At 40.4% G+C, this 23,582-nt stretch overlaps 1 protein-coding gene across 8 annotated transcripts in view; it reads right to left on the reverse strand.

The window, feature by feature from the left end:
• Positions 1 to 23,582, reverse strand: part of LRCH1 (leucine rich repeats and calponin homology domain containing 1) — a 191,002-nt gene that overhangs the window by 58,115 nt on the left and 109,305 nt on the right. For all 8 annotated transcript variants that reach the window (XM_036831083.1, XM_036831080.1, XM_036831085.1 and 5 more), the window contains exons 3-7: positions 21,226 to 21,352; positions 9,192 to 9,297; positions 3,881 to 4,017; positions 2,958 to 3,085; positions 1,690 to 1,753 (exon numbers count right to left, since the gene is read on the reverse strand). In XM_036831083.1, the coding sequence (XP_036686978.1) occupies positions 1,690 to 1,753; positions 2,958 to 3,085; positions 3,881 to 4,017; positions 9,192 to 9,297; positions 21,226 to 21,352 (562 nt within the window). The remainder of the gene's footprint in view (positions 1 to 1,689; positions 1,754 to 2,957; positions 3,086 to 3,880; positions 4,018 to 9,191; positions 9,298 to 21,225; positions 21,353 to 23,582) is intronic.

The raw sequence follows: 23,582 nt of genomic DNA on the forward strand, positions 1-23,582 counted from the left end.
TTCTGTTGAACATAATCCCTTCTGTCGTCCTTCCTTCCACCCTCCTCCCATCTTAAAAACTTATTAGCAAAATTCCAAGATATGCATCTAGTTAAAAGGAAGAAAATAAACCCTTGGCCTCCTTTTAGAATATTAGCATCCTACTTATACTAAGTGAGAACAAAAGGATAATGAAGTTCTTTGTGTAATGTTTTATTAATGAACTTAATTATCCTTAGAAGACAGATAAAGGATAAAGCAGAGTCTGTTTTAATTTAACAGAAAATAAGCTCGGGTGAGTAATTTCTGAAACAAAGGGCTATTTCAGGGGACTTATGAGTTTTAATAAAGTTAAGGGAGTAGAATTAAATACAACTTATAAAGCAATGTGTTGAGTATTTTCTCCCCCAGGGAATCATGGTAAACTATTCATGTAGGTTCATGAGGGTAATTTTATTTTATTGATACTGGCCTTCTTTTTCTGCCTACTACTCTTCTTCCTTTTGAAATATTCTGTATTAGAAAGATTTTAAGGTATCCTAGTGCTTTATCAAGTATTTTGTGGAAAATAAATTCGAATATCTTAGCTACATATTAAACCTCAAAGGCCTTAAGAGAACGGGGAAAAGGCAATTTTCCTGGACTTACATACAGTAAAAATGTGGATTCCTTAAGACAGGGTAATTGACCTACTAAGTACATCTTCAAAGAGTATTACAATGTTTCAAAACTCAATAACCACAAAAACTCAATAAGTTCCCTCAAAAAAGGAAGGCCTGATAATATATACATACCCTACTCCAGCTATCCCTCCTAGCTCTGCTGGTCAAGAAACCCCATTTAATGGTTTATTAGTGAAAGATTTGGGGGAACCTAATAGACTATAAATAAGATAACAAATGTTCTAACTGAGCTATATATAACCACTTTACAAAGCTCCAGTGTGGGAGGCCTCTTAGCTCACAAATAACCAAACTGTTATCCAATTATCTGAAAACAACACAATCTAAGAATTTCAGGAAAACAAATATTGATATAAAAATTATGGCTACCCAAAAATGCATTTCCTGTGGGTAAAATGCAATGTACAATTACAGTGGGAAGCAGCCGCATAGCACAGGGAGATCAGCTCGGTGCTTTGTGACCACCTAGAGGGGTGGGATAGGGAGGGTGGGAGGGAGATGGAAAAGGGAGGGGATATGGGGATATATATATATGTATAGCTGATTCACTTTGTGATACAGCAGAAACTAACACACCATTGTAAAGCAATTATAGTCCAATAAAGATGTTTAAAAAAAATGCAATGTACATTTGATTCCTTAACATTTATGCAGGCATATAACAACTTTTTCCTAAGTTACTCTGTCATTTAAAAACAAACATATTTATAAAAATGCCTTCCGGGTACTTGCACACCACTTAGTCATTTCATAATATTTATTAAGCATGCAAGAATATTCCAGATAATGTGAGGGGTGTGGTAGGAGGGGAAGGAGATAGGGACTCTAGTCTTGAGACATTTACAAAATATTAAAGATTCAGAAAAAGCTAACAACAGTTAATATTTACATAACAGAGGATTTCAAATAACTTTCACAAACATTATCACATGTTCTCATGCAACTGCCTTTTATCTGAAAGGAGTACAGCGAATGCAGGTAGATATATCTAGAAGCACAAAGGAAAAAAATCTGATCATGAATTTACCTCTGTGGCAGATAATCGCTTGTCTCCATTATCACTCCCAACGCCCGAGTCAGAATCCTTCTTGCTGGGTTAGATGCCATCGATATTGAATTCATTTAGAAAAAATTAAAATCACAAAGTTCACAACAACAGACATCAACTTATATTCAAATAATGACTTTACTAAACAAATTTTTATTATTACCAAAAGACAACAAATCCGCCCAGTATTGAAGGTTGTTAAGACAAGGGCCTAATGAAAATCAGATACTTGTACCGTCTAAATATGGTACAAGATAAATTCTTTGTGTTCAGAGTTTCATGGATTTATACTCTACCTGAGTGGCCCGTTCTTTGAAACAGTTAATAATTTTCTTATTTTATTGATTCTAGCATATGAAAAAGCAAAAACTACCAATTGCTTTTACCTCTTATGTTATGAAATTTCCTAACTCCCAATAATTCTGTAAACTTTTATTCAGTGACTAAATAAATTTGATAGTATGTTTAAAACAATAAAATAATGAATACATATTTTAAGCATTATATAAAGGTACCATTAGGGTAGGCTGAGGTTTTAAGTCACTACAGTATATTTACTTTTTTTAGTAAAAAGTTCAAGAAAGATTTCTGCAATGAAGACATTTCAAAAACAACCTGCATTTCTACAAGAGTGTTCAGTGTGATCATTTTGTTCTCTGAAAATTCAAGGCCCAGTTTACACCACAAAATGGCCAAGGACATGTTAAACGATTCTAAAACTTCCATTCTGAACAGGAAATGGCAAAAACTATGAACAGTGCATTTTTAAAAGACAATTAAAAAAATAAAGTCTGCATTTTTTCTTAACAATGTTCTGGAAGCACATTAAAAATTAACTTAAAAAACCATGTCTCTAACACAACATTGTAAATCAACTATAATCCCAAAAATTTTTTTTAAAAAACAACAAAAGCCATGTCTCAGTTTGATGTGGTTATTTTAACTGATAGGTAAAAAATACATATATTTATATTATAGATCTTATTTATAATATGTGCACACACACATATGTTGCACTCAGGAAGGACTGATTCTTGATTAGGAGAGGGTAGATGAAACCTGAAAGATGCCAAAATGTTATCAACAGCATCCATTTTCCCTTTTTTGTTCCAAAAGTGTTCGAGACTCTGATGTATAAATCTGCATTAGCTGACTGAAACAAAAGGATTTTTGGAGTTAGTTACCTGGAGCACCTTGGCCTAAGCAAACTCTAAACGGGGACTTCTAGCCGAGGGGGTCACACTCACCTGTCTTCCACGTGCTGGTGTAAATGTGGCCTCTCCATGGTGTGGAGATAAAGGGAGTCAGTTGTCTTAATCTGGCATGCCTGGATGCTCAGATACTTAAATATGTGCACTTTGCCCTTGGTGCAAATCTATGGAGAAATTAATAATAAATATATTTTTAATGGCAAAACAAAATGTAAACACTAGACATCTCACTCTGTATATTTTAGTTTTTGCATTTTCACTTTAAGTAACACGTCAACAATGACCACCAAATTTGACCTCTCCAAGACAGGTAAGATTTTAGGCAATCATTTCCTCCAAATTCTACTTCAATAGAAAACCATGTTCAAGAAATTTCTAGTTTCTCTTGCACTTACCCACAAAATTCTAACAGAAATACATTTAAGTATAAATAGTGTAAAACGTATATACGTCAGATAACTAACCTGGTAACGTTCCAATTCTGAAAGCATATATACTTCATTCTGTTCTCACATAGTTTAATATTTGAGCTTGAATCTTGTCTCTAAATGACTGACAATCATATTTTAAAATGGTTAAACTCTATTTTCCAGCTGACTTCAATGTAAGGAATCTATTACTCCTTTTGTAATCCATACACTCCATGAAAAAATTTCAAATGCACGTACAAAATGATAAACATAATAACTGAATAAGTGAAATAATCAAACATCATAATTCTGGGATTGCGGTGACCAGAACAGTGAGGCAAATGGTGGTAAACAGGTTTGATGTCACAGAAGACAACATACTGTAGTCAGATTCACCCGAGGTTTCATGTTTTAAGAGATTGTGACTGTTTATGATCGTATCCATACATTAATTCTGCAAAATATCAACAAACCAGTTCTGCTGAGAGTTGCTTAGGTGCTATTGATAGCCTATCCCCCCGGCAACAGCTTTGCTGTGAGACCCCTCACCTGTGCTGGAGGAGACTGCAAAGGGTTATTCTCAAGCAGTAATACTTGCAGCTGCTTCATCTCTCTAAAACAAATGGGAATCACGAGCACTTTATTGCAGGAAAAGTCAAACTTTACCAAGGGAAGATCTACTAGTTCTAAAAGAACAGAAAAAAAAAAAAAAAAAAGAAAGAAAGAAAAAAAAAAAACTCAGAAAGCAACAAGATTAAATGGCTAAACACATTCAAAAATTTTCTGCTTATCTGGAAATATATCATTTAGCATAATTAAAACCAAGTTGTGTATTAGGAATATAAGTTATGTATATATAATACTTTACTAAAGAGGAGAGGAAAGCTTTCATTGGGGGCCCAACAATTTTTAATTTGTTGTTATTTCTGGTACGAGCTGGAAACGCTTGACATACACAACACCTATTGTTTAAAAAGGCTTTTTTTCCAGTGAAACAATCACATAAGCCACACCACACAAGATATGCTTATGTTTTAACTTCAAACTGTTTTCAAACAGCTTGTAGCTTATGAATAATATGTTAATTACAACATATTCTTATGCATTCCATGTATGTGGGCTGGCAGAATCTCAGAACGAGTTACTAGAAATACGTTCATGATTGTTTTAACTCCACTTTAAAAAAGAAATGCTATCAAATTTGGAGCTTTGCAACAGACCCTGTAATCCTGATTTGATTAGGCTTTATTGTACTGCTTTAAAAAAGTCTTCTGTAGCTCCACAAACAAGACAGAACATTATATTTAGCTTAAAATCCCCACCCAGTGGCATAGCAAACACTCAGTAATTTCAAGCATTCCAACCGACGTTGGCAGCTGCAAGAAACGAAGTCAAATATATTCCATAGAGCAAAGACGCTGAGCAATGCCAGAGTAGGGTGACACGGAGCAAACCACCAAGATCTCCACGTGAGAGGCTACGGCGGGTTCATTTCAGAACGGGCCTCACCAACGTTTGTTATGAAACCTGGTAAGGGAGGATACACGGTGCTTTCAAATACTCAAGGAATTCCCAAGCAGATGAAGGGCAGGGACTCTAGGAAGAAGAGGAACGGAAGGCAGTGACCTGGAGAAAGAATTCATACCATCCCTCCGCTCCCCCTGTACTGCTGGAGGGTTTTCACGTTACTCAGCTACTTACTCAGACTACTTCATGTTCCCCCAACAAAGGTTCACTTAGCAACCAGTCTCTGCAAATTCAACTCGCTCTGGGTGTGGAAGGGACTTTCCTTCTTTCATACCTTAGTGAACTACTTTGTATAAGAGAAAAGAGTCACGAGATTGAAATGCAAGGACAAAGACACAGGAGCATCCGCTCAGCAGCTCCCAAACTCAGGTCCATGATAGGCAGGCGGCTGTGTAAGAGAAACTCAGGATGTGTATTTTTTAATTGTTTTAATTGAAGTATAGTTGATTTCCAATGTTGTGTTAGTTTCAGGTGTACAGCAAAGTGATTCAGTTATACCTATATATGTGTATATATATTCTTTTTCAAATTCTTTTCCATTATAGTTTATTATAAGATATTGAATACAGTTCCCTGCTAGGTCTTTGTTGTTTATCTATTTTATATATAATAGTGTGTATCTGCTAGTCCCAAACTCCTAATTAATCCCTCCCCCGCTTTCCCCTTCGTAAGCATAAATTTGTTTTCTATGTCTGTGAGTCTGTTTCTGTTTTGTAAATAAGTTCATTTGTATCATTTTTTAAGATTCCACATATAAGTGATATCATATATTATTGGTCATTCTCTGTCTGACTGACTTCACTTGGTATGATAATCTCTAGGTCCATCCATGTTGCTGCAAATGGCATTATTTCATTCTTGTTTATGGCTGAGTAGTATTCCACTGTGTGTGTGTGTGTGTGTGTGTGTGTGTGTGTGTGTGTGTGTGTATACACATTACATCTTCTTTACCCATTCATCTGTCGATGGACATTTAGGTTGCTTCCATGTCTTGGCTACTGTAAACAGTGCTGCAATGAACATTGGGGTGCATGTATCTTTCTGAATTGGAATTTTCAAATTAGAATTTTTGAATTCTTATTCGAATTGGATGTGTATTTTTAAAATCGCCCCAAGTTAATTCTCTGCTCGAACTCAGCTCTCCCACCAATAGTGGGATAAGTGATTTGCCTCAGGTCTCCCTCGTCCTGGTTGCCTGGAAGAAGCACATGGAGAAAAGTGGGAGCTGGAAGAGAGGAGGTGAAGGCAGAGGACGGCACGGAATCAAGAAAGTCAAAGGGAAAGGGAAAGTAAGGTCTTTCCCGTTAATAGTTTGTTTTGAAAACAGGGCTGAGAATTAGGGGGACTGTATGTAAAAAGAATATCTCCTTGCTATAACTTCCAGAAATATGAATCCATCTCTCTGATGGCTAACTTGACTCCCTCAAGTTAGGCTGGCAAATCAGGGGTGAAGTTTAACTGCACTCTGGCTCTTCAGCAATTTGTCACTTAAAATGAAGACCTTTAAGCAAGACTAGAGAGCTAAGTGCTTGGAAGACATAGCAGGAGGGGAAGGAAGGCGACTTACAGTTAAATAAAGTAAGAAATGGTTTTTATAATGACAATTCCTTTTAGTGCCTGTTGGGGACACAATTACCATCTTAGTTTAGGAAAGCTAGAATCTGACATTTTCACAACAAGGAAACGAAGGAGAAAATGATAACTCCAGCTCCGAAAAAGCCAAAAGAGACAGAGCAGGAAAAAAGGGGTAAGAGAAAAACTAAAAAGAACAACGAATCCCACTCCTCTTTCTTCATTGCAAAGAGGGGCAATGAATGACTACTTTAATCTTCTGTCCATTCTGGTGCCACAAAGAACAAAATAGAGTCTCCCCGTTGCATTAGTTGTAGTAAAACCACCACAAGATTGATGTGGGCAATTAGGCCACAAACTTTTCCCCCCTCCTCAAATTGAAAGCATATGAGGAGGGGTACTAAAGAGGAAAAACAAGTGAGTAAATATGAAAAGTCTTTAAATTCACTGCCTGAGAGCATTATCAATGCTCTTTTGTTAACAGAGTTCTCCAGAGTAAAGCAAAAAGAAACTTGATATTCAGGAAATTATTATTTTTTTTAAAAGATTTTCCAGTAAACTGAAGTTTTAGCTCTGAGTGTATATTAAAATACTAAGCCTGAGAAAACATAATTATGAAAAGTATAGAAATTTGTAAGTGATCTTTTTAGGAGAAGGAATGCTTTTAAGTTAAGAGAGCAAGGAGTGATGACAGAAACAAATATCTTGATTTTACAGATGCACCTTCTTCCCACATGTTTCTAAACCATTACAGGAAACTGTTAAATGAGTAAATTAAATTTTTCTTTTGAAAACGAGAGTTCAATAATTTGTGATGACTTCTCAATAATTAGCCTAAGAGCTTAAATTTAGATGAAAGTTTTCTTTAATGCTATGAAAGGCTATATGATTATAAATTTGCTGTTAGTAAGAGTTTTCTCTTTGTACTTGCTCAAACCAAGAAAAACAATTTCATCCATTCAGAACTGGAACCGCACAATGACAAAATGAAAAATCAATGTTTTTATACCAAGTCATCTCAAGTAATAAAGTAATAAATCTTTAGGCCGAGACAGTTTCTAATTCTTCTTTAAATACTAGCCAGCATGAGAAAGGTGAAGATGGAAGATGACACTTAAAACTCCCATCTATAAAGCACATTACATTTTATAAAGTTCTTTCCCTTTCCTGAGCTCCATTTTCTTGCCTTGAATAACGAAGCACTTCAAGCCAAAGATCATGAAGCAGGAACAGAATAATAAAAATCAGGCAGCTCTCAAGTAGCTGCATTAGAGTCAGATTAACCAAATGCTGACTGTTCCCAAATATACGCTTTAGCTTATCAGGCATCCTAATGTGCTTAAATGAAAATGGTAGAAACCAATGTGATCTTTGAGAACCAGAGTATGTTTTGGAGAAAGCATTCAGTGTCCTGCTGTTCATCAACTCATTCCTGATTAGGTCCAAACGAGGATCCCAAAATGTGAAATTCAGTTCCAGCATGATCTACAAGGCTGCTTATCAACGTCCTTAATGGTATAACATTTCTGAATAAATATATCTTTTTTATTTTTAATTTATTTTTGTTTTATTGAAGTACAGTTGACTGACAATTTTTTTTTTTTTTTTTTGGCTGCGCTGCATGCGGGATCTTAGTTCCCCAACTGGGGATCGAACCCATGCCTCTTGCAGTGGAAACACGGAGTCTTAACCACTGGACTGCCAGGGAAGTCCCTGATAATTTTTTTATTGAATATCTTTTTACTTTAGCTTCAATGCAACATATCAGAGGGACACACTATGGAAGCCCAGAGCTGCAGGGAAGGGTTTGCCCACGTTTGGCTCCTGGGTGGGGCTGTGTGAGGGGCTCGGTGTTCGTGCTGTTTCAGGGAACCAGAGTCTCAATGCTGAGGCCCTGGAGCCATCCTTGCTCCAGGCTTCAAGAAATTCATCCAAACAACCAGTGATATCAGTTCAAGTTTCACTTCAGCAAAGTCATGCCCTCGCCTGAAGCATGGGTTCGAGACACTCAGGGTTTCCAGTCAGGGCTCCCAGATCCCCAAAGCCCCAAACCCTGACTTCTGGATCTGCAGGACCAAGTGCCGCAACTGACTATTGGCTGGATGTTCCAGGACATCACACGTCCATCCATACCAAAAGCAATTCATGTTGCCTCCTGTTAGGAGCTGAACTGTGTGCCCCCCAAATTCATATGTTGGAGCCCTGACCCACAGTACCTCAGAATGTGACTGTATTTGGAGATAGGGTCTTTAAAGGGTAAATGAGTTAAAATGGGGTCATTCGTGTGGGCCCTAATCCAGTATGATGGGTGTCCATACAAGAAGAAGAGATTAGGACACAGACACAGAGGGAAGATGCAGGGAGAAGACGGCCATCTACAAGCCAAGGAGGGAGGGCTCAGGAGAAACCAAACTGACCAACACTTTGATCTCAGACTTCCAGCCTCCAGACTGCGGGAAAATACATTTCTGTTGTTTAAACCACTCAGTCTGTGGTACTTTGTTATGCGAGCCTGAACAAACTTAATACACACACATACACACACACACAGCTTTATACAGGGGGAATGATTTTGTTACTGAACCCCTGACTAAAATTACAACTTGAATATAACTTTTCTGTTATCAGCACATGACACTCAAATTATACTTAATATTAATAGGCACACACAAACACGACTAGAGCTACCTTCTTCACAAAGGTAAACAAAACATAATAAAAGCCTCCTGTTTGATTCATTTTTCCCTCTTTCTTTTTTTACCTTGTGGTAAAACTTTAAGGTAATTTCTTCTGACATTCAGTTCTCGTAGGGATTTCAATTGCCCTATCTGCTGAGGCAAGGCTGTGATCTCGTTGCAGCTGACGTCCTGCATTGAAAACAAAGAGAGAAATAGTAAACGCCTTTTGCCGGGAGATCAAGCATTTCATGTGAAATCTCCTTAACGGAATTTAAATATTAGGACAACTACACAGGTACATTTTTATATTGGTCTCCGGGTCCGAGGTCAAGTGAGGCTTAGCACAGAGAAGAAAAAAGAAAGTGCAACATTTGGAACATCCTCTGAGAGAAAAGGGAGAAAAGAAGCATGTCAGTAGCCTTCGGGAGCTACTCTGCCAGCCTTGAGGGCCTGCTCTTCTCACATGCTTCAGTCTTATTTCTCACAACAAACCCATGAGGTAAGATTACTGCCCTAATATCCACAGATCAGAAAACTGAGGCTCAGGAAAGTTCAGTCAATTGTCCAAGGCTTGCAAGTACCAGGGTTAACACTTGGAACAAATTTCCAGCCCACTGTTCAGCCACTACCTTACCTTACCAAATGCTCATATTTTACAGCGGATACCTATACATATTACTGCATTGTTTGGATGCATTATTTATTTAAAGTGGAGTTCTTATCAGAAGGCTGGAAACTTTGGACCTGAACACCTTTACAAACATTTTACACGCAAGACTGTGGAGTATGCGGACTGTGTCTTCTTTGCTTTGGAAAGGTAATACTCTATTAGTAATCACTGATCGGAACCACCTCTTGACACATGCAAAATGGTGGCCGTGACATTTTTAATCTTCTATATCATTATTACCTCCCCTAACCCCACCCTTCCTCTTGTCCCTAGCAGCTCTGCCCTGCTCTCCACCTCCCTTACCCCAGCTACTCCTTTAGTCCAGACCAGCAGTATCTCTCAGCTAGACACTATAATGATCTTCTGGTTGTTTCCAGGCATCAATCTCCTCCTCGGTTCCATCTTTCACAGAGTGAAGATTTACAGAGTGTGAATTTCACTCTATCATTCATCAGCTCAAACACCTGCAGTGGCTCCTCAGGATAAAGTCCCAAACTCAAATCTGCTCAAATGTTTGCCTTCTCCTGTGAGCCTGTGAGCTCCTAGATGGAAGAGACTGTGTCTTAGTCACTCTGCCTCCTGTGCGGAGCAGAATGCCAGGTATAAGGTAAGGGATCAGGGGCTTCCCTGGTGGCGCAGTGGTTAAGAATCCGCCTGCCAACGCAGGGGACACGGGTTCGAGCCTTGGTCTGGGAAGATCCCACATGCCGTGGAGCAACTAAGCCCGTGTGCCACAACTACTGAGCTTGCGCTCTAGAGCCCGTGCGCCGCAACTACTGAACCCGCGTGCCACAACTACTGAAGCCCACGTGCCTAGAGCCTGTGCTCCACAACAAGAGAAGCCACCGCAATGAGAAGCCCACTCACCGCAACCAAGAGTAGCCCCCGCTCGCCACAACCAGAGAAAGCCCGCGCACAGCAACAAAGACCCAACGCAGCCAAAAATAAATAAATTAAATAAAATAAATTTTAAAAAATAAATAAATAAAGTAAGGGGTCAATAAATATTGGATAAGACTTCTGAAGTCCGTTTATGTTAACGCTCCATAATGGTACAGTTTATTTTCTCTGGCTGGGAACCCAAGAGACTCCAACATACACACCAAATTTCTTGCAGGTACTGCTTGGTGTCACAGAACCACAAATATATTTGGGCCACAAATGATCCCAATGAGATCAAGTCCTTAAACATCCCACATCACTGCTGAACCTGCAAAAACTCCCCTTCACTCATCCTTTTAGAAAGCAGCAAAGCCTTGTTTCAGAAATTGGCTTCATATTCACTCGGATGAGAACTCACCATTGACCAATTCCTTGAAACCTCTGTGCTCCATGTAAGAGCAGGGCTGTACAGAACACAGTGCATCACTGCCCTCTAACCTCATCTCACTTACATATCCTCAGGTGACCTGCCAATCTGTCAAGGTCATGAAGGCGCTAAATGGATATCACTTGATGAAGAGGAATAACATCGCTCCTATTAAAGGAAATGAAGCTGTGATCTGTAAAGCCTGGGTGTACGCGTTGGAATCAGCCCACCATACTGTTCCATACTCAGCTGTCTGACTTGGGGTTGGGGCAGGGGGCTGGCGTGTGACAGGTTAAGGACATTAGGTGTTCAATGGCATCACCCGCAAGCTGGCTATTGCTGCATTGCTTCTGGCCTAGAAAAGTCACACCAAATTTTATGAAAGACATCCCTAATGTTAAAAAAAAAAAAACCGACAAGCGCATCTGCAGAGACATAAATGTCTAAGGAAGTAATTACATAATTAGGAGGTCCAGAGATTTGTTCAGTCACTCTTAGCCCCTCAGTGAATCAGTAAATTACTCTGCCTTTCTGAATATACTTCCATATATGAGAAGTGAAAAGTAAAATGCCACCTTTTCCCAGTTACTATGGCATTTCATCAGCCGCAAAAGTCAACAACCAAACCCTTTCGATGAAAGTTTTATCTTTCTTTGCTTCCACCAAGTTACCAATAAGCAAGAGGTACCATTTTAAAATCTAAGAGTCCTCACACAAATGGTACACAGGTAAGCCCTAGAAATATATGAAATTAAATCATTTTATTGGACTCAGGACCAGGCACAGTCATGTTGGTGATGGCTGAGAGGAGGGGAGGTCATGGGAGAAGAATTAGTGAGAATTATTTTCCACCTCTAAGGAGAATTTATGTTGACACCTAAAATGTTTTATAAGTCTGTGAGTGATAGCATGAGAAAGACCCTTTTGCAGATTACAGGAATCACGTATTTTTCAATGTGAAACTGATGATTTTCAGAAGTTTTAAGGACATAATTTTTCAAAAAAACATTTCTCTTAAAAAAAGAGAGGTGGGAGAGGAAAGCTAAAAGAGAACAGATATATTTAGGCAGCACAGTCTCACCATGAAATCTCCTGAGATGAAATGCATCTTTATTCTATTTTTTTCCTGTGTACTACACTCACCTTGCACGTTGTTGATTAACCCCGGCTAGCCATGAAATTAGAGTATGCTGTTTCATAAATATAAGGTAATTTTTCCAACATATATTTCTAAATGGCCTTATCAAAGAAAATAGACTCCCCTCAGCTATATTTAAACACTTGTTTACCTGCAGGGAAATGTTTTCCTAATTTATTTTTTTTAAAGAACTTCACATAATGATAAAACAAGTTTTTCCTTCTAACTTACAAGACAGGACATCTGTAGACAATTAGAAACATAAAGTCCAATTGTCCATTCACATTTTGAAGGGTATATGGTGAAGGTCAAATTATTTTAATAGTACTCTGCACTGCTCTCAGTTACTTCCTGTCCTGCCAAAATAATGAGGGAAAAAGCAAGATAAAGACTTTTCACTCTTGTATGATCAATATAGCAGAAAACTGTGCAAACTCAATGCCCTCCCAGCTATTGAACCTTGCCAAGTTTTAAAGAGGTTACGAATTTCATCACAAAAATAAAACCCCATAGGTAATTATGTCTTAATTAGTTGGGAATGAGGAGGAGTACAGAGAGGAAAATAGTCTAGATGTTTTCAGATAACATATTTCAGGTTAAAAAGTGTAAAAGCAACATTCCTAGAATAGCCTGGTTCTCTAGAACATGTCTGTCCACATTTAGTCTAAAAGAAATAATGGCTTTTTTTTGTTGGGGGGGGGAGTTCATTTTAAAAAGATATGATTTAGGAAAATAAATTTTAAAAATAAACCACATTAATGCCCCATATTTCTGCAATAGTGAGAATTTATCAAGCTATGAGTTCCAGATCCAGTAGCTTCTTAAAACAGTCAAATGAATCCCCTCTGAATAGTCTATTAGCCCTAAGCTATGTCTTGGAAAATAATTATTCCAAACCACGGTGAAATCAAATTACCATATATTCAGCATTATAAAGTTATAAATATACAGGTAGGCCCAATTCTATTGTTTGATACAGAAAGGAATCTAATCATTATGCATTATATAATCACATAAATACTCAAACTTAAGTTTTATGAACCAGCCAGTCTAATTTTGTCATTTAGATAAAAAAACAAAATAGAGAATTTTAGCTATGACTTAAAATACACTTATTTTCCACTGGTTTAATCAAGATGCTTTTAAGCAACCAAAAGAAAAACTTTAGAAGTTAAGATTCTCATTTCATCACAACTCTTCTGGGCAATTAAGAAAGTCTCTAGAAGGGTTAAATGCATGTTGGAGATTAATACATTTTAGCTAACTGCATGCTAATTGCTACCTTACCTTCAGAATGCAAAAATGACAAGGATTTAAAACATCAGCGTAGGTTCAAGGATTATTAAACTAGGAAATGTTCACTTTCAGAATATATTTTTTAAAAGACTAGACATGTTTTCTTAAGTCGTGACTTCTAATGAAAGCCAACATAACTACTGCGTCAAGATGATCTTGGTTAGAGAAGGTTTCCAGTGAGACCAGGCTAAGCGGCAGAACTGCACATGGTATTCTCATGAGCTACCTTCCCGACTCTTAGGTTTTCAGAAACTTAGCGTGGTTATACTACAGCTTAAGTCGTATTTTAAAATCTACCTCTTGGGCTTCCCTGGTGGCACGGTGGTTAAGAATCTGCCTGCCAATGCAAGGGACACGGGTTCGAGCCCTGGTCCAGGAAGATCCCACATGCCGTGGAGCAACTAAGCCCGTGTGCCACAACTCCTGAGCCTGTGCTCTAGAGCCCACGAGCCACAACTACTGAGCCCGCGTGCCACAACTACTGAAACCCGGGTGCCTAGAGCCCATGCTCTGCAACAAGAGAAGCCACTGTGATGAGAAGCCCACGCACCACAACGAAGAGCAGCCCCCGCTCGCCGCAACTAGAGAAAGCCCGCGCACAGCAACGAAGACCCAATGCAGCCAAAAATAAAATAAATAAATTTATTTTAAAAACTCTACCTCTTTATTTAATTGAAGAAAATGCAAATGTTCTAACAGGAAATACAAGCTATTAATACTGGCCTCCCATCATGTGACCATGTCCATTTTTGGAAATGTCTTTTGTATGACTCACTGTGTAACTTTAGGTAAATATCTTAACCTCTCTGTTCCTAGGTAAAAAGAAGAGGTGATATTATAAATAATTGCAATTTCCTTCCAAGATCAGGAAAATCCATCTACCATATCAGAAATAATGAAGAGATTTTGTTTGAAAGATAGATACTTAACTGACTTAGGGGTAATGTCAATTTTGATTTTTCAGCAATCAAAAACCTAAATGCCTGTAGTGAGAACTTTAATTTTAAGACAAATCAGTATGTTCATTTAAACTCAACACTTTTTCAAGCAACCTCTGCTATGGTAAATTATTACCTCTCAACACTTACTGAGAGTCTCCTTCTAGTATAAAACCCTACCTCACACTCTTTCACATACCCAGCAAGCACAAACCTTGCTCTTCAAAAGAAACGCGGAGATAGAAGCAACAGAAAGGACCCTGCACAGGCCATGAGTTTCCAATTCCCTCACAGAAACCAGCGAGGTTAGGCGGCATCTCCAGAGACTAGGAATGGACCTACGATTACAGCAGACGTGAATTCATGTCTCCATTACGCCTACCTCAGAGACTGGAATGCGACACATAAAAAAAAAACGAAGAAGAGATTTCCCTCAGAAGTTCCTCAGTACATCCCGTGTCTATAATCAATCCCTGAATTCCAACTCTCCACACAACCAAACATTTCACAAAAAAGAGAAAAAAAAAAGTAGCATGTCTAGTCAGGGCCAGGAAATGCGCCTTCAAGTCAGTTATTACCTGAGTCAGGCCCAGTGAGTTTGGGGTTGTAAAAGCAGGTTTCTGAAACAGTGATATTATGTTCTCTTATATGAAGTCAAGAGCCGGAAGACACAATTTTCACACACGGCATGAGTTGGGAGAGGGCAGAATTGAGAAAAACCAAACAAGAGATGGACCCCAGTGTGTCAGCATGTACAGAGAACTGGTGAGAAAACTTCTAGACCTTTGGCAAATGCCCCATGAAAGGTTCTCAAATTTATTGTGTTCTTACTTAGTGTGCCTGTCTTCTTCAGAGCCGTCTGTTAATTATAACATGGCATTCATACGGTATTTCTTACCAAATATTTAACACACCTTATCCTTCAGGTATGATTTGACAAGTAAAAAAAAAAAAAAACAAAAAACATGCTTCCAGGATGTTGACACCGTCTTTATGAGTAAAATGAGGTTTAGTCAACCCAAGAGAAGTCTGCTGACCCTCGTGCCTGGCTTGAGGTTCTTCAGTGAGGGAACTCTCAGACAGACACGGCCCATTTCTACCACACCCTACTTTTGTAACATTCTCCCTACTGTTCACAGCCTGCCCCAACTTGAATGGGAAAACCACTGCAAGTTGAAACAGGGCAACTGCACAGAAAGAAATCATGGCTCCTCTCCACGAGAGGCTTATGATCTAGATGAGGACCCAGTGAGCACAGCTGCACTGTACTCCGGAAAGGCCTTGGGCTTTCAACAGACAAACCTGGTTTTCACTCCACTCCACCACATCATAGCCCCACGTCCTTTGGGTGAGTAATTCTGAAACCCAAACTTGTCTGTGCAAGGTAGACAGGATATCCACCTTGCTGGGTTATTGTCAAGATCGAATGATAGAACACATGTCAAGTACCCAGCAGAGTGCCTGGCATACAGTAGGTGCTCAGTAAATGCCAGTGCTTTATCTCTTTCCTGGATAGAAAGAACATGCAGATACGAAGACTTACAAAGCAACACAGACACACAGCTACAGCTCTAAGGAGACAAGCGGTACAGAAGTAATTCAAAGTAGCTGAGGTCAGAAAGTTCTAGATCATTCTCATCAGAAATGACCCTTGAGGGGCAGCTCCATAGAGCTTAGGTTCCCCTAAGTTCTCCGGCACCCGAAACAACGTGGAAATATATCCTCGCCTCCCCTGTGGACTCAAGAAAAGACGTCTCAGAAGTGTTTCTTAATGAAAGTCTTCATGGAAGGAGGAAAAACTGCTTGTCCATATTCTTTGCCCAATCACAATCACTAAATGGCAATGCTTTATGTTTTAAGATTCTTAGATAATTGTGATATATTCAAGAAAGTAAGATACTGTTTTCCAAATCCAACTCCTCTCAAAAATCAGAGAGGGCACCCTTCTTGCAGATGGCCACGGTGCTCTGGTGTTTGTTTTTTAAGCGAATGATGACTCTGGAACATTCGCTCATACTTGGAAGAGAAGAGAGTTTACAACTCAGTGTAGGATACTCTTTGAGTCTAATGTGAAAATTTCTCAAATATTTCTACCAAAATAGTTCAACAGGGCTCAGAGCCTAATAATAAGCTGAGAGATTTTATCAGCCCTACGTGACTGAAGGTACTCTGAATGCTTCTGGAGCAACCAAATGTTTTCAACAAGTCGGTTACTATGTAACTACAAAACATGAGCCTCCCACGCAATTCTAGAATTACTTCAGGCTCTCCAGGGAATTGTTTTTCCAATTGATAGCTAAAAATCATCTGACATGGTTACCTGTAGTATCACTACTATTTTAAGCAAAAAGATATGAAAAATAAATAAGAATGGATGGAAACTAATCTTTTTTAGTCTGTGACCTTAAGCAAGGCCAGTCACCCCTTGCGGTTAAACAATGGCAAGTTATTAAATATTCACCAACTTCACAAATAATTGCTTTTTGTGAAGATCACACTTGCCCATAGAGCAGAAGGAACACAAGCTACAGAGCTGCCCTGTCTGGAAGGGTGGCCACCAGCCCCATGTGGCTATTGAGCAGGAGAAATGTGGCTAGTCCAATCTGGGCTGTGTCAGTGGAAAACCTCAAAAACTTAGTAGGAAAGAAAGACTCTAAAATATCTCATTAATTTTATATTGTAGAGATGTTGAAATAATATTTTAGCTATCTAGGGTAAACTAAAATATATTACTAAAATGAATTTCACTTGCTTCTGTTTTTTTTTTAATGTGGCTACTAGTACATGTAAAATGACATTTGCAGAAGGACAAATATCATATGATATCGCTTATAAGTGGAATCTAAAAAAAATGGTACAAATAAATTTTATTTACAAAACAGAAACAGAGTCACAGATGTAGACAACACACTTATGGCCACCAGGGGGGAAAGAGGGGGAGGGACACATTGGGAGATTGGGATTGACATATACACACTACTATATATAAAATAGATAACTAATAAGGACTTACTATATAGCACAGGGACCTCTATTCAATACTCTGTAATGACCTATTTGGGAAAAGGATCTCAAAAAGAGTGGAGAGATATATATATATATATATATATATATATATATATATATATATATGTATAACTGATTCACTTTGCTGTACAGCAGAAAGTACACAACATTGTGAATCAACTATACTCCAAGAGGGAGGAGATTTGGGGATGTATGTACATGTATAGCTGATTCACTTTGTTCTACAGCAGAAACTAACACACCATTGTAAAGCAATTATACTCCAATAAAGATGTTAAAAAAAAATACATCAAAAAAAATTTCTTTTTAAAAGGTAAAAACAAAAAAACAGAAACAAAAAAATAAAATGACATTTGCTATCTGCATCATGTGCTGGGTGAGGGTGTTTCTGCTTGGGTTGTAAGTGAGCTACGCCAGGGTGACCAACCCTCTGGGCATCGCTCACCGTCTCTCTGCCTTGGGTTTCTTCTTTTGTAAGATGTTGAGAGCTTGGAGTAGATGTCTTTTTTTTTTAAGATTTTTTTTTTTTTTTTTTTGATGCGGACCATTTTTTCTTTTGTCTTTACTGAATTTGTTCCAATAGTGCTTCTGTTTTATGTTTTGGTTTTTTGGCCCCAAGGCATGTGGGATCTTAGCTCCCCGACCAGGGATCGAACCCGCACCCCCTGCATTGGAAGGCGAAGTCTTAACCACTGGACCGCCAGGGAAGTCCCGGACTAGACGTCTTTTAAAATCACTATGGCTTTAACATTCTAGGATTCAAGCGTGCAAGAGTTATTGCTGGTGGAGAAAAGACACAGGACAGGCTGATGGCAGCGCTGGAACCAGGAGGCAAAGCAGCTTCCCTAGAGCTGAGCTCCGGACGGGGGCCTAAGAAAAGCCCAGGGCATCCCTTAGAGCCACCCGGCAGCTCATGTGCCCCAAGCCGAGAGACAGTGCTCTTCTACCTCTGCCGCCTGCCACCAGCAGCTGACAGGAGGATTTGAGGGAAGCCCTGCCCCGTGTGGGGCTGGCTGCAGGGCTCGGCACGTGCACCACCTATTAGCAGATGAGCTGGTCTGTAGCCGCACAGCCGATGGCCGGCACGCTGTCAGCTTAAGCCCGGGGTGCAGCGGGACAGAAACACGTTACGGCTGCCAAAGGCTGACCTCACCGATGTGCCACACATCCACTCCGCAGGAGCCCGACAAGTGGAAAAACACCAACGCTGTACTCATACAGTGTTTGCAAGATCTAACCCAAATTCTAGCAAACCCGGATTTGGGGGTTTATCACACTCCTGAAAGAAGCATTTTTTTAAAAAAGCAAATAACTATCAGTTTCATCCGAAGTGTTATTTGCTATATCTTTTGTTTTCCAGAATCAGTTAAAATGGAACCTTCTGAATTAACTTGGATTGAAAGACAGAGTCGCCCCTCACTGGCACGGCACTTGGGAGTCCTCGCAATCGGTCCCAAGCCACCTTCTTGGTCCACTGTCCACGATTTGACAGCAGCCTTCAGCAAACATTTTTTTGGGCATCTATCTTGTGCCAAGCACTGGCATAACACAGCAAGTAACACACAGTTCTGGTCCTGAAGCAGCTTTCAAGGTGTAGTGGGTATTGGCCTGGAGAACGCCAAGTGAGAAGACAAATGCGGTTCCATGAAAATTCAGTGATACGTAGAGGGTGCTGGCCTTCGGAGCACCCAACCCTGGCTTGGAGGATCTGGGAAGGCTTTTGGAGGAAGTGAAATCTACCTTGGCTAAGAACTGACCAAGAGAAGAAGAGAAGGAAGAAACAGTCCCTGTGGAAAGAGTGATGTGCTCAAAAGTCTAGAAGTGAAGATGAACAAGGCTGGAATTCAGAGGGTGAAGGGGCCAGGGACAAGAGACGAACCTAGAGAGGCACACAGGGACCAGACTCAGCAGGGCCTTGAACACTCGGGGAAGGAGGTGACGATGGCCTAAATCTAAGCCGTGGCCTCGAGGATGCAGCGCCCCACCTCACTCCACCTAGCCTCAATGGGATTATACTGCTTCACACTCCCCAGGCCTGCCGTGCACTCCCGGGCTGTCGGGCCTTTGCACAGGCTGTCCCTTCTCTCTTGAGTGCCTCCTCTGTCCCTTACATGGACTTATGTAAGGCGCCTCTCAAAGGTCTCTTCCTGTAGAAACCCTTCCCAACCCCAAGACTGAATCAATCATCAGTTCCTATGCCATGCACTTACTTCTTGTAATAGAGACTTCGTGGAGAGGAGGATGTCTGCCCAAATTAATGTCTGTCTTCTTTCAGAATCACCCCTCTCGGTGGCAGCCAAGCAGCCATGTCCGGGCAATGTGACCATGTGCCTTGGGCATCGCTGGCCGAGCCAGGAGAGGACGCTGGAACCAGGTCTCGCCTCTCTCACTCAGAAACCAAGGCTGAGACATGCTAGTAGGTCCTGCTATGTGCTTTATCTGGGGGGACGTTTAAACTTGGGATCTATGGGCTAGGTGACCTCTCCATTGTATGGAGAAGTGCAGAAAGCTGAGCAAGAAAACCAGTGGCTTCCATGGTTCTTGACAACTTTCCAGTATCTTGTTCTAGTCACTCACGATCCCTGACCAGATGTCACGGTGCTAGTGACGTGAAGACCCCTGTATCCTTATGACTCATCCCAACTCTTGGTGTGAGCTAGTTGGAATGGGTTTCAGATACTGCTGTCCTGGAAAAGGCACTCTTTTTAGGGCTCTATTGCCTTTATACAGAAATTACTCCCTTCTGTCCTAAAATCAAAGTGGATACATGTGTGTCATGGGGGCTGTCACTTTCAGAGCCAATTCCAGATGAACACATGACCGTGGAGTCATAGCACTCTTTATCTGGGCCTCACAAGCCATCACCCCGGTGTTCCAGGTGGCCCTGAAAAAATTAACTGGAACTGGCACACAAGAGAAAAGTTATTGGCCATCAGTGTTCTAGATTGGAGTCTACTTGAAGGAAGGTTTTATCTCCTTTTCATGGTTGTAATCACAACATCCAGCTTTGTGCTTGACACAAGGGCAGTATGGATGAATGCTTGTCAGAGGATAAATTATGACCATTATGGTTTAGACCAGTTGCTCATTCTGGCCTCTCAGTCACCCAAGATATCTTAGCTCAACAGAAGTACAGAAAGAACTCATTCTTTCCCATTTTAGAAACAAGGTCAGTAATTCAATTAGTAGTGAAGGAGCTGACATCTCGGCCTCAGGTACACACAAGCCATCTCTGCCTATCTATAACTTGTTCTTCTTTCTTCTCCCTGGGGATATGGACACATTTTAAAGTTACATCAATTTGGAGCAACAGTTCCTAAAATCCTTAGAGAATCAGAGCATTCTCTTCTTTCCAAGTTAATTATATACATTCATAAAGTTTGGCCTACTAACTTATTTGCAGATTATTTTGCCAGTGTATCCATAATTTATCACAAATTTATTTATGCAATCTGAAAAAAAAGTGATCTAAATACCATAGGATAATCTGGAAACTTCAGGAACTGTAAATCCTGCAAACTTCAGGAAGTGTAAACTACAGGAAACCTGTAAATTTCAGGAACTCTGTCACAGCAAACGCATGATTATTCCTTTCCCCACTTAATGTCTCTATCATATAGAGACCTCCCACGACATGATCCCCTCCTTGACCCACTGGAGCAAAAAGTCTTTCTGACTACCTTGATAGGCTACAATTAGTAAACAAACAAAAAGGGCGTCTTAAAAATCAGTAACATACCAACTCCATTAACTGTTTGAGCTGACCTATCTCTTCAGGCAGCGATCCAAGTTTGTTGTTACTTGCAATTAAGACTTTGAGAGGCAGACCACACAGGCAGGCCGGCAGGGCGGACAGCTGATTCCGACTGCGAAGAAATACAAGAACTCTGGTAAACAGGCAGGCTACTTCATACTGTTTGTGAACATGCTTTTTTAACAGACAAGGAGAAAAGAGTGACGGAAGGAAACATTTTGCAAATATAAGAAGTCTGATAAACTTTTATAAAAACGCAAATCCCAAGTGTATAAGAAAATAAAAAATAGTTTTTAAAAAAGAGAGGCATAGGCACTTTTGAGGGAAACAACTTTCTCCAGCACAAGGGACCCTATCAAGCCCCCTGCAGATGCTGTTGGCCAGCCCGAGAGCATATGGGCAACACAGGCTGTACCACCAATGGCAACGGGAAGCTGGTGCCAACTGTTTCCTTTCTGGCAGTGTGAGCGGGAGATTCAGCGAGGACGAAAGCAACCAGCTCGGCACGGGGAAGCGTCCTTGCATCCATCTTAGCAGTGACGAGGAAGATCATTTTCCTGTAACTCACAAAACCACCGGGCCCATTTCCAACATTTTGATTCAGCTTCCTTTTGTTAAAGCAAGAGCTCTGTGGTTAAATTCTGCTTGGGTTATCTGTGAGAGAGCCAATTAAAAAAGAAAAAGGAAAGTCGGCCTTCTGGCAAAAGTGAAGCTGGAGCCAAGAGGGGTTCAGTTTCACAGAGGAGCCAGGAAAAGTGTAAGTCCAGGCCTCACCTCTGCTCTTCATCAAAAGGTCTCTACTCTACTTAATGGTCCGCATTAAGAAGTCTTTAAATTTCCCATCATCAATGCTAGTTGACTGAGAGCCGGGAAAATATCGGGTAAGTGAAATCTATGAGTCACCCGTAAGTATATGTCGGCCATTTATTTACCTTCCCCTCCACAAGGAGCCCTTTTCCTGCTATCAAGTAAGGAGACAGATGGTTTTCAGTTTCCCTTTCTTTCTCAGCCATTCTGCTGAGGGAGCCAACCACCAAGCAGTGAAATATCTACAAATCTGTACTTGGAACTTCTGTGTGTATTCGCACACATGTGTGAGACTTCGGAAGCTGTGGTACCATGTGCGTATTTGTGGGTGTGCATATGTCTTTGTGTGTGAGAGAAAGGAACAGGCAGATAGACTGGAAACACACCAAAATTTTAGCAGTAGCCATTTTTTGGGAGTCGGTACAGTGAGTGGATTTTATTTTCTTTATTATACTTTGCTGTATTTTCCAAAATTCCTACAAAGTGCTTTCATAATTTGGGAAGAAATATCATTATAAAAAGAAACTTCACTTGGATACTGGTTACATGGGTGCTTCTAGGTGTGAAAATTCATGAAGATGTACACTTACAATCTGTGCACTTTTCCACACGTATGTGATAGTTCAGTGGAACCTTTTACGCCCTCACCCTACCATGTGAGGGGGTGGGTATCTGATTAGGAAAGGGTGTCTCTAACGGACGGACTCAGAAAAAGCAGGTGCTGTGCTGTCAAAATAGCCTTTCCAACCTGGGTGCCCCCCTGTGACCACCGTGACCAGGTGCCTGTTGCCAGGTAACCATACGTTAGCAAGAAAATGTAGAGCCATGTCTTCTCTCCCCTGCCCAGATGTGAAAAGAAAGCTCTTTGCAAAAAGGCACAGAAGGAAAAGAGCTTTCTCTCAGGGGGTCCACCAGAGGGGGAAGGAGAGTGAGCGCCCTTGAGGGTGGAGGTTGTATCCTGGTGCTGGAAGGACCAACTGGCTCTTAGCTTCCCCCCTGGCTAGGATAACAGGCTAGAACAGCGGCAATGGGCTCGCCCTGACACTCTCTCCTGATGTCTGGGGGCAGCGGAAGGGGGTACCAGGGCTACCAGGCCGTCTTTCTGTGCCCTCACACCCCTCGCGCTGCCCCCTCTCAGCTGCAAGAGCCCACTGGGGCTCCTCGGTCTTGAAGAAGGGGCCTTCCCAGTGCCCTGCTGGGACAGCTTTCTTCAAGCTCCAAAAAAGTTTCCTGAGACACTCCCTCTGGAAAGGAGAACTCAGTTTATTAAAAGGCGACAAGTAAATAATTTGGAATTTGTGGTTTAAAATATTTCTTAATATACAATTTCACCTAGTGAGGACGGGTAAATTAAAACGTTAATACGGTAATTCTCTTATTCTGGAGCCATATTTGAACTTCCTTTGGAAGAGAGGATAACGGGAACAAAGGTAAGTATTTTTAGAAATGTCTACGCTCCTATTTTCCACAGAATCAACAATTACAGTTGGAGATCTTTCCTGTGTTTCTCTGCTTGGAAACTCAGATTTAAAGTA

Source organism: Balaenoptera musculus, chromosome 18, assembly GCF_009873245.2.
Source record: "Balaenoptera musculus isolate JJ_BM4_2016_0621 chromosome 18, mBalMus1.pri.v3, whole genome shotgun sequence".
Taxonomy (NCBI): domain Eukaryota; kingdom Metazoa; phylum Chordata; class Mammalia; order Artiodactyla; family Balaenopteridae; genus Balaenoptera; species Balaenoptera musculus.